The sequence below is a fragment of the Podarcis melisellensis genome, assembly GCF_964234715.1.
Source record: "Podarcis melisellensis genome assembly, chromosome: 17".
Classification (NCBI taxonomy): Eukaryota; Metazoa; Chordata; class Lepidosauria; order Squamata; family Lacertidae; genus Podarcis; species Podarcis melisellensis.
The window spans coordinates 5740007-5752147 of NC_138534.1; the positions used below are offsets into that span (position 1 = coordinate 5740007).

Here is a 12141-nt window from a genome sequence, read left to right on the forward strand (position 1 = left end):
GTCTGGGTGTGTAATATATAATTGTTGTTGGGTGAATATCAATTATCTTCTTTCATTTATTAAAATATTTCAAAGAGACTGCCAAACTGGGTGATGCCCTTCTGTGGATGCAGGACTTCCCCAGGCCCTCTATTTCCCATTCTCCTCAACAGCCTATCAGCTATTCTCACACTTGTTATTGGACAACTCCTCCCATCATCCCTAACTACCAGACCCAGTGGTCAGGGGTGATGGGAGTTGCAGTCCAACCAGATGCAAGACAATAGGTTTGTGGAACCTGCGGTTCTGTGCATTCTTAATTTAGAGTAAGCCCCATTGAACACAGTGTGACGTACTTTGGAGTATGCATGCATAGGATCAGGCCTGCACACTTCCTAAGAAACAGGTTCCTCTGAAAGCAATAGGACTTACTTCCAAAAAACCAAAGGAAGTCCACTGAAAATGAGCAGCAGAAAATATTTACATTTCCCCCAAATCAGGTATTTGTTTTGGAGTTTTTAAAACTGCTTTGCAAGATCACTTGTAGCCATGGCAAATTATCTGTATGATAGGTAAAGGTAAAGGACCCCTGGATGGTTGAGTCCAGTCAAAGGCAACTAAGGGGTGTGGCACTCATCTCTGCTTTCAGGTCGAGGGAGCCGGCATTTGTCCGCAGATAGCTTTCCAGGTCATGTGGCCAGCATGACTAAATCGTTTCTGGTGCACAAACACCATGACAGAAGCCGGAGCACATGGAAATGCCATTTACTTTCCCGCCACAGTGGTACCTATTTATCTACTTGCACTGGTATACTTTCGAACTGCTAGGTTGGCAGGAACTAGGACAGAGCAACGGGAGCTCACCCCGTTGTGTGGATTTGAACAGCTGGATGCAAAACTGCACCAAAAATAACCAGTAGAGAGTGTGAAGAGCAACATAATGAATGGATCTTTGTCTGGATTGTACCACTTCAGAAGTACAAGAGGAGATAATTGATGCAAACATTTAAGCAAGAACTCCCTGCCCATGTGGTAGTAGTTTGTTGATAAGGGATCTAACCAGCCTTCTGCCTATGAATGAAAGAGAATATAAAGCAAGTTCCTCTGAACTTACACTGTTGCATCAGATGCATTGTGGGAGCTTGCTAAATTGCACTTACTGGAGCCAAAATGCACAAAACAGAAAGCCATGTGAAGAAAAAGGGTGTTCAGGGGGCAGGGAGGTGCACCTAATAGCATTGGCTCATTATGTGTGGCCTACCATTTTTTCAAACATCCCTCATCCCTGCCATTCCTCCACACAAAGTGATTATTCATTCCCTCCTGACTGATGCAAATGAATGACCCCCAAGAGGACTATTAGTCCTAGGCTAGGTCTGGATTCTTCAGCCTCTGTCTTCCACCCCTTACAGAATGACAATAAAGCAAACGAGAAGCATTTGCACTTGAACTTTAATGATAGTTCTACCCCTTCTCCACCCCGTCCCCTCCAAATGTCTGACAAGAGCTGGGAACCTGCCTCCCCAGCTTCCAAAATCCAGGCTGAGCAGACTCTGAAAAGTTCTCTTCCCAAACACTCCACCCCACTGAGCCTTCTCACTGGTCCCACATGGGATGGGTAGCCAGGCAAAGGGAGCACAGGAACAGGATACCCGAGGTGACAGCATCGAGAGGAGAGTTCTCTGAGGATCTATCCCACCCCGTCATAAAAGTCCAGTGGGATTCCCACCAGAACTTTCCCAGCCTGGGTCCTTAACATGCCCCAAAGCAAAGGCTCCCCCAGTTCCCCAGCAAGCTTCTTCTGCCTGCCCATAGCAGGGGCTCAGCTGGGCTCAAAAGTCATCATCGTCACATATATCCAGGTAGACGTCAAAGGCCTCGCGGTTGCAATTGCCGTCCGGGGTAAAGACGTATTTGTGGAAAGTTCCATCGACGCAGATAGCTGCAAGAGGAGAAACAGAACTGAGACACTCTGGGCACAGCAGGAACGATTAATCCAAAGAGAGCTTACGAGGAAGGAAGTTCAAAATTGGGCCTCCCTCCTTGTCCGTGGGACGCGGGTGGCGCTGTGGGTTAAACCACAGAGCCTAGGACTTGCCAATCAGAAGGTTGGCGGTTCGAATCCCCGTGACAGGGTGAGCTCCCGTTGCTCGGTCCCTGCTCCTGCCAACCTAGCAGTTCGAAAGCGCAAGTAGATAAATAGGTACCACTCCGGCAGGAAGGTAAACGGCGTTTCTATGTGCTGTGCTGTTTCACCAGAAGCTGGCCACATGACCCGGAAGCTGTCTGCGGACACACGCCGGCTCCCTCAGCCAATAAAGCGAGATGAGTGCCGCAACCCCAGAGTGGTCCGTGACTGGACCTAATGGTCAGGGATCCCTTTACCTTTACCTTACCTATGTCTGTGGCCAAGCTGTGGGAGTGTGGGAAGAGATTATAACAATAAACTCCACAACGGGCAATTTGTTGCTGTTCAGTGGCAGCCAAACCACCACCCGAGGCAGGCTGTGTTCTCATGCCTAACGTTAGGGCCGGCCATGGGGCACAGCTGCAGCTGTTCTGCAGCCAGCTGTCAAGCTGCCGATACAACAGAGTCACCCACAGCCACCCATCAGTGCCACTCACCAATGACCGAGTTGACGTTCTTGGAGGTGTTCCTGCCAAAGGCACAGATGCAGGCAGACTCCGCTGGCACCGTGAAGCTGGCCAGACTCCACTGAGAATCCACGTATTGGCCTATCATGGGCCCGACCTTCCCCACACGGGCCAGCCTGCAAGAGGGGGGAAGGAAGAGGGTCAAAACAGTACAGGCGGCAACGCTTTCCCCTTGAGCGCGTCAACCAACTACGTACGCTGAGCGCCGATTTAGGCGGGTATCCTTCAGGGCAAAGATGTGGACGGTCCCTTTGTCACTGGAGGCACAGAGAAATGAAGAGTCGTGGCTGAAGTTAATGCTGTGGAGAGAAGAGAAGGTTAAGGTGATCGGTGAGGACGCCTGATAAAACATCTCTTCCCCACCACTGCATCCGCACAATGACGAATTCTCTGCGAAAAGAGCAGGAGAGGTAAAAGTAGAGTCGCCACTGCAAAGCGTCTCCCCAAAGCCCCACAAAACTATCTGCCCAATGATCCTCGATGTCGCTGGACTGCCATGCCCACCTGGCCACTAATAATAATAATTTTTATTATTTTTTATTTATACCCCGCCCTTCCCGGTTCAAAAACCGGGCTCGGGGCAGCTAACAACAAATTTAAATTGTAAATTTTACAAATTTACAATTTAATTGTAAAAGAAGCATAAAATACAGCACAAAAACATGAATAACAATAAAATTCAAATTCAAAATTCAGAAATCAATTTAGGGGAAATAAGCATTAGATAATCCCAAGGCCTAGCTGGCTAAATCAGTCCTACTTGGGCCAGCGAGGAGGCCAGGGGAGAATTAGATGTGGGGTCTCAGAGCGGGTTATCTTCATAAAAGGGGAGGGGGAGGGAAGAGAAGGGAAATAAAAGATCAGGCTAAATTCAAATTAAAGGCCAGGCGGAATAGCTCTGCCTTACAGGCCCGACGGAAGGAGGTTAAATCCTGAAGGGCCCTAGTCTCATGGGAAAGTGCATTCCACCAGGTCGGAGCCACCACTGAGAAGGCCCTGGCCCTGGTGGAGGGTTGTCTGACTTCCTTAGGGCCCGGGACCTCTAAACTATGGTTATTCATGGACCTTAAGGTCCTCTGCGGGGCAGACCAGGAGAGGTGGTCCCGTAAATACGAGGGCCATGCTGGCGGGGGCTGAGGGGCTTCCAACAACACCTGGCAGGGCCCTATCCCTGAAAATAACTGTAGCTGTTTTGCTTCCAAAAAAGCCTTCTGCTCATCTTTGATCGTGAACCACCTGGGACAATGATCTGCAAACTGTAATTGGAGGACCAACAGCAACATGCAGTTCTGCCACACTCAAATGCACAATCAAGAATTACTTTATGCAAGCATAGTCTCCCGCTTGGACTACTGCAATGTGCTCTACTTGGGGCTACCTTTGAAGGTGACTTGGAAACTGCAATTAATCCAGAATGTGACAGCTAGACTGGTGACTGGGAGTGGCCACTGGGACCACATAACACCGGTTCTGAGAGATCTGCATTGGCTCCCAGTACGTTTCCGAGCACAATTCAAAGTGTTGGTGCTGAGCTTTAAAGCCCTGAACGGCCTCGGTCCTGTATACCTGAAGGAGCGTCTCCACCCCCATCGTTCAGCCCAGACACTGAGATCCAGCGCCGAGGGCCTTCTGACAGTTCCCTCATTACAAGAAGTGAGATTACAGGGAACCAGACAGAGCGCCTTCTCGGTAGTGGCACCCGCCCTGTGGAACGCCCTCCCTTCAAATCTGAAGGAAATAAGAAGCTATCCTATCTTTAAAAGACATCTGAAGGCAGCCCTGTTTAGGGAAGTTTTTAATATTTAATGCTGTATTGTTTTTAACACTTGATTGGGAGCCGCCCAGAGTGGCTGGGGAAACTCAGCCAGATGGGCGGGGTATAAATAATAACTTATTATTATTATTATTATTTGGTTATACAAGCATTTTTAGTTACTACCATCTACAAACTATTTACAGTCCTTCTTCCTTTCTTCGGCACGGTATACTTTCAGTCTGGTAATAAACAGTCCTGATACCACAAACTTACAGTATCAGCAGTACACCATATATCCAAACTAGCTGTAAGCAGGTAGGTAGCCGTGTCGGTCTGCCGTAGTCAAAACAAAATAAAATAACTCCTTACAGTAGCACCTTAGAGACCAACTAAGTTTGTTACTGGTATGAGCTTTCGTGTGCATGCACACTTCTTCAGATAGCTGTAAGCAAGCGTACTAACAGCGTATGTGTGCTTTCCTCGTGCCTCACATTGCGAACTCAACTTCCTCCTTTTAATTGCATCTCCAGCTGACATCAATTAAGCTTGGAGTGCCACTCCCACACACTGAAGAAACTTCTGGAACGCTTTTTTAAAATTTCGAGGAACTATTAACCTATTTTGTGAAGAATGTATTCCTAACATGCATGGCTGGGAGTGTGTCGTTTCTCACCAGTACAAGGTAGCTGGATCTGTTCCCCTCCTGAGCTCCACCAGCTTCTCCTTGGTCTGGGTGTCAAAGAGGCGGATGAGGGTTCCTTTCTTAGAGGCAGAGGCCACCACAGTTCCCTGCTGGTTGAGAGAGATGCAGGCAATCTCGCTCTGGTGGGCGTTGATCGTGAAGGGGGCAGAGGAGGTTCCAGGCTTGGTGCTGGAAAGATCCTAAGTTGGGGACAAAATAGTTTTTGGTCAAAGGAAGCAGCAGCATGATCCAATATGCAGCCTTGCTTGCTCCAAGTCACGTGACTGAGCAGCCGGAAGGTGGGATTCTAAATGAACTAGTGATTCACATACTAGCACTTGACTGGGAATATCAAGTTTCAGCACAGCCACAGACATGGGAGGCTGGTCCAGACAGAACACCCCCCGCCCCAACCCTATGGCTTGTAAGGACTGATCATGTGCCACATCATGCTTGCATTCTCCCTTTCCCCCCTTGACCAGGGAGTGAGGCAATCAGTGCCCTGCATAGATCTTTACTCATCCCTGTAAAATAAAGCTGAATACAATGGAAGCCACTGTGCAACTTCTGCTAGTGCAGTAAGGTAGAGAGGAGCAGTAGGGGAGTGGGTGGCATCGTGGTCTAAACCGCTGAGCCTCTTGGGCATGCTGATCAGAAGGTCAGTGGTTCGAATCCCATTGATGGAGTGAGCTCCCATTGCTCTGTCCCAGCTTCTACCAACTTAGCAGTTTGAAAGCACACCAGCACAAGTAGACAAATAGGTACTGCTGCAGTGGGAAGGTGAACGACTTTTCCATGCGCTCTGGCTTCTGTCACGGTATTCCGTTGTGCCAGAAGTGGTTTAGTCATGCTGCCTGCATGACCCGGAAAGCTGACTACGAACAAAAGCCAGCTCCCTCAGCCTGAAAGCAAGATGAGCACTACACCACATAGTTGCCTTTGACTGGACTTAACCATCCAGGGGTCCTTTACCTTTTTTAAAAAAGTGCAGTAGACGTTCTGTGGCATGTGTGGAAGCTGTTCAATTCATCCCATATAATACATATGCAAACTGTTTACCTTGACCCACACACAGACAGCTTTTTATGATGCAGGACACAGAATTCTGAATTGTTTCAATACTAGGGATGTGTTCACACCCTGCCTGTGACTGCTTGACAATCCATCTGTGAACATGGTTGCTTAACCAAGCAAAATAAACAATCCATCAATAAAAAACTAGAATCTGCAAATGAGCAAAAACATACAATAACTGAGCCAGGAAACTGCAGTTCCACCTGCCAGCTTACATCCTACAACATGTTTCTGCAACGGCAAGGGACTTCCATGTGCTCTTCCTCTCCTACTCTCTCCAACCCTCTGAAAGCCCTCAAAACCAGCGCCAGAGGGTTGGCGGGTCCCCTGGGTAGATTTTGGGGTACATACAGGGTACTGCACCAGAAAAATTACACTGGCAGCTTTGGATACAATCCTTGATGAGTAATGATAATGCCCTTGACCTTTCCTGTACTACATGGGAATGGGATAAACTGCCTTTGATTCTGGATGAGCCAGGTTGGTTTTATTTTAGTGATTAGAAAGATCCTTGGTACTGCTCAACAGAGGCAGTTCCAAATTGTTAAATGACAGTGATAATAAGCTAGCACTGACTAAGGATGGGTTTGTTGATGGTTATCCTATGCCTGCCTTTCCTGCCCTCTCCACTTACCACTAGCTGCAAACTGCCACATTTATGCCCAGGGAAAACCAGGAGCTGCTTCTCCAAGCTGGGGCAGAGATCACAGAGTCCTGAGGTACAAGGGAAAAGCAGACAACAATCAGAGCTGGGCTCGATTCTCATACATGAATAGGACTGTGATGGGGTCTGCTGACATAAGAAGGGGCTGTTCAGGTGAAGATAGCAGGAGGGAGAGAGACTGTATGGGGCTCATACCTTTGGGGTTTTCCCGAGTGTCAAACTCAAAGAGCTTGGTGGGGTTATCTGGGAAGGAGTAGACGTAGATTCGATTCCGCAACACAATGATGATCCTGGAAGTGGGAAGAGCAAAATAAAAGCACAGAACTAAATGGATTGTAATTTAAACTCTCTCCCCGCACATGTGCATCTATACATGCATGTATAGCTGAGAAATGTTCTGCAAAGGATGTAGCTGACTTTGCATTAATGGCAGAGCTGCTCCTTTGGCTATAGAGCACATTTTTTAAAAAAGGAAAACTTCAGTTCTTTATTACCACGGAGGACTCAGATGAGAACCCATGATCCAAGCTTACATTCCGGCAGATATACGTTCAAAAAAATCTAAATGCCTCTCTCCCTTTCTCAAAATTGGCACATGCAGAATAAAATATGCTTCTGTTCCTAACACAGGCAGAAAAAGGTCCCTTGGGAAAAAATACACAAACATATAAAGTTGCCAAGACCTGATGGTGGTGAAAATATGAGGCACAGATAGTGCATGGCTATACAGACATCATCCTCTCATTGCCACATTTACAGCATTTAAAAAACCTGTACACATTCATGTGTTCATTTTACTGTAGTCCTGTTTTTTTTATTGCAAGATTTATGTTGGATCCTTCTGTTTTTTTGCTGATGCTTTTGTTTTATTGTCATCGTCATCAAGGCTGTTAAATTGTTATGTCCACTCACTTCAAACAACAGTCAATCGGTACACAATTAGTTGTGCTGTGTTGATATGGACAGCTCGGTTTTAAACACATTCCTGGGTGCAAAATCTGGATTTGGAAACGCCATACACAAGAGTACTAGAAATGAAGATAGTGTGCCTTCATTTATATCCTAATTTTTCCTCTGCTGTGAACATGACTCCATATACCCCATCCCAAATCAGCTCCAGAACCTGGTGAAACAGGATGATTCTTCAACATACTTGTCATGCCTCATGCGAACAGCCAGGGCTGGCTTGGTGAAGGTGAATTCTAGCACCAGCTTCTCTTTGCCCTCCTTCCCTTCACGGGCATCATCCCAGATCAAGACTACAAAGGAAACATTGGGGGTGTGAGAGAAGAAAATCATAGAAAACCAACAAGGAGATAACTTCCCCCCTCTTTGGAGGTTATAAGTATTAGGTGATGGAAGTGAAGCAATTATATATCTCCAGAAATCACAACTATGCCAGATCGCTAATGTATTTTTCGCTCTATAAGACGCACCTGACCATAAGACGCACCTAGTTTTTAGAGGAGGAAAACAAGAAAGCAACGCAAAGCCTCTTGAGCAAAGAGGCAGGAGCGCTCCCGCTGCGCTCAAGAGGCTTTGCGTGGCTATCCTCGAAGCCAGAAGAGCAAGAGGGATCAGTGCGCAGGGATAGCTGGCTTCTGGGATAGCTGCGCAGCCTCTTCAGGGCAGCGGGATTAAGGCTCCCCACTCCCCTGAAGAGGCTGCGTGCGGCTAAGCCAGAAGCTAGAACAGTGAGAAAGAGTGCTGTGCAGATCTCCCTCTCACTGTTCTGGCTTCTGCGATAGCTGTGCAGCCTGCATTCACTCCATAAGACGCACACACATTTCCCCTTACTTTTAGGAGGGGGGAAATGCGTCTTACAGAGCGAAAAATACGCTATGTTCTGACAGCCTCCCTCCCTTCTTTCCCTTAATACATACCTGAGATCTCAGAGAATTTGGGGTTGCCACCTCCACCGACAATAGCAAGGAGATTGGAACGGTGTAACATTTCAACCAATCCCACACTGCCCACCTGTTCATGATCTGGCAGAAGGGAAAAGAGGGGTACTTTTAGGGCACACACCTGTGTGTAGAAGAAACAGGTGCCCCACAATTCTATTTTCAGGCCCCTCCATTTCTTACCAAGGTGGCCTTTCTCCATGAGAGGCTCCACATTATAGATCCGAACCCCCGTCTCCATAGCACAGCAGAAGCAGCCTACAGTGGAAGAAGGAGCGGATTGAACATGCCTGGCTATTTTGTATGTATATTTTTATTGTCACAAACCACTTTTAGAGTTTTTAAATTTTGATTTTGCAGGGGCTGGAGGGAGCAGCAGCATATAAAATAAACAAAAGGAAATAAACACACACTGAAAATGTAGCATTTGAAAGTTTAGTCTGAGTCAGGATGAAGCCCTGCAGTCAATGCTAGGGCCCGGCCCTAAAACAAATGAAGCTATAAGCCTCCAAGCAGCAACAAAGGACTTTTCTTTCACCCATAGGTAACCACTGCATACTTTCCAATCACTTGGGATTGTGAGAAGAGCTTTGAGGTAGGCCTGAGTCCCAGCACCTCACAATTTGGAAGTTAACCACAATGGAAAGCTTTAGTCAGAGGCACACTCTGCCCTCAGATGTTAGGCTGACAGTGTCTCCTCAGGGCCCAAGATCCTTCAGTTCTCCAAAAAGAAAGGCTGAGTTTTGGGGGAGCTCATGACTCCTAGTAAAAGTGCAGTGGAGGACCCAAGCTGGAGATCCAGTAGGAGGAGATCACTTACTCTGATCTTGGTTGAAGCGGAGGCTGTTGACCCCACGTTGCTGTGCCATGATGAGCCTGTGGGCACACCCCTCAGTGGGGTCAGGAACACAGGGGGTACTGCTCCCACACACTGTTTCCCAACATGACGGTTGCCATGACAGGGAGAGGAGAAAGTCAGAAACAGAAATCAACACAGAGGAGCGATGCCAAGGAGATGTAAAGCAGCTCCAATACTTTCCTGTTACATTTGTTATTCTCGTTGTTTCCTGCTCCTCCAGCTTACAAATCTTGTCATCAAGATGTCAAAGAAATAAACAACTACCTGATGTTTAGAAGACATCTGAAGGCAGCCCTGTTTAGGGAAGTTTTTAATGACTTATGTTTTAATGTGTTTTTAATCTTTTGTTGGAAGCCACCTGGAGTGGCTGAAGAAACCCAGCCAGATGGGTGGGATATACAGTAAATATATTATTATTATTATTATTATTATTATTATTATTATTATTATTATTATTACAGTATTATTATTATTATTGTCCTGGGACATCCCAATCTCTGACGCTGGTTACTGCCAGTCTTGTCCCTCCTTATACAAGATGTTTTTCTTTTCAGATTCTCTCTACCGCCCATAAAAACCTCCATGACACCCTCCCGTGGCCCCAGATCCCCAGTACTGCCTCTCACTGCCTCCAGCTAACCAGCTCTGAAATGGGATCCTTACCGGATTCTTCCACTTTCCCCAAGTCTTATTGTACCATAACCTGCACCTGTGGCTTCCTCCGATCCGTTTTCCCACTTGGGAGGTAATTCTCTGTAAATGCCCCTGCAACTGAGGCCCAGGAGAGGGCCTTCGCGATGGTGGCTGCTCCCAGAATTTGGAATACCCTCCAACTTTGGAACACCAGGGCTGGTGCCATTCAGTTTTTATTGTAATTATCTCTAAGTTTTCCCATTAGCTCTGATGCAAGAGGCCAGCTTCTTCAGGGCTCATCTCCTCTCAACTGTCATCTGGGGGCAGCCATTTCGTCAAGCTGCCTCAGAGGGAGAGGAAGAGATATAGGAATCAGGGTTCATTGCATGAGCTTTGCTGGAGCCCGGCTCCGTCAGGTGCCTCTGAACTATGTCAGCTGCTCAATAGGGGAAGGACAAGCTAGAAATTGGGTCCTGAGTTTTGAGTTTTCTATTTTCCTCTTCCCTCCTTGTCCCTTTTTCCCTGTGTGTGGCATTTTTATTTCTTAATTAGAATGTAAGCCTGTGGGTAGTCTTGCTTTGATTTCATGTAAGCTGCTCTGGGAGCTGTTTTGGCTGATGAGCCAAGGTACAAATGCTCTAAATAAATAAATGAATATACATTGAAAATGGAATATCTAGACAATTATATATTTAATTGTCTTTAATGATGTCGCCCTCCCCATGTTTTTAGCTGTTCTTATTTTATCTGTAAACCACTTTGAGTCCCTGTCAGGGAAGAAGGTGGGGTGCGCATATATAAAAATACATAGGGGTGTGTGTGTGCGTACACATACACACACAGTTGTGTGTGTGTGTGTGTGTATAAAATTGGTAATAATAAAGTGCCTTCTCTTCCCGCCCCCCGCCCCGACCTTACGGGGCACAGCCGGGCCCCCCAACCTCTTTTCCTGCCTCCCCAAATCCTATTACGCAAACCCCTGGGGTCTCACTTCGGATCCAGGCACGTCCCTTCGACCTCTTCCTGCCCCCCAAGGTGCCCGGCGTGCCCTGCCCTCCTTCCTCACCTGAGGCGCCCCTTCTTCCCCTGCCTTGTTTACATGGACGTCGCGCTCCCCGCGCCGTCAACACCAGCCGCCCGTCCAGGCTAGCTTTGCCCAGGCCACCGAGAGGAGGCGCAGAGCGGCTCCGTATCACGTGACACAGAAGGGACTCTGAAGCCTCAGCAGTCATATTGGAAACTGCAAGAAAGGCCGCGGGAAGAGGGAGGGAACCTTCGGAGCCGTATCGCCATAGGGCGGCCATTTTTGAAACGGGAAGGAAGGCGAGCGGAATAGGGGAGACTTCGGAGCGGCCATTTTTAAAACTGGCAACTCCGAGCTTTTCGGCGTTGCCGGCCGGTTTTGGCTTCGAGTTGAAGCTTAAGATGCAGAAGAGGAGATGCATAACCTCCCTTTCAGCACTGCTGCTCTGGCAGCGAGTACGTAGTCTGCTAGTGGCTGGATGATTCCAAAAGTAGACACAGTATTTTAGAATCATAGGGTTGGAAGGACCCACTAGGGTCATCTAGTCCAACCCCCTGCAATGCCCAACGTGGGGCTCGAACCCACGACCCTGAGATTAAGCTTCTCATGCTGTACTTGGGCTATCCCAGGACAATGTAATGAGAAAGCCCCATTGCACTGTGGAATGGAGTGGATATGATCCCAGCTAGCTTCATGTAGAATTAAACCTGGCAGAGGAAGGGGTGGGGAGGAATTGTGCCTGCAGGCGAGATATTTTTCCCACACACACATGGCGTAGCACTGATGAAGGCTTTAAGGGCATTGTGGTGGCCCCGTTCTCTCTCAGCACCACACTGATTATCTAGTAAAGCGATACCACGGATTAAAATATTTTCTGGAAAAGCCAAAGAGGGCTAAAACCCACTGTCAAA

At 47.5% G+C, this 12141-nt stretch overlaps 1 protein-coding gene across 1 annotated transcript; it reads right to left on the reverse strand.

Moving 5' to 3' along the window:
• Positions 1-1412: 1412 nt before the first annotated feature.
• On the reverse strand, positions 1413-9687 carry WDR45 (WD repeat domain 45). The gene is made up of 10 exons (XM_081894629.1): positions 9535-9687; positions 8898-8972; positions 8694-8798; positions 7964-8069; positions 7006-7100; positions 6781-6860; positions 5064-5272; positions 2832-2933; positions 2605-2750; positions 1413-1921 (listed from the first exon to the last, which is right to left on the reverse strand). Exons 1-10 carry the CDS (start codon positions 9581-9583, stop codon positions 1812-1814), a joined length of 1077 nt encoding a protein of 358 aa, XP_081750755.1. The 5' UTR covers positions 9584-9687; the 3' UTR covers positions 1413-1811.
• Positions 9688-12141: the final 2454 nt, after the last annotated feature.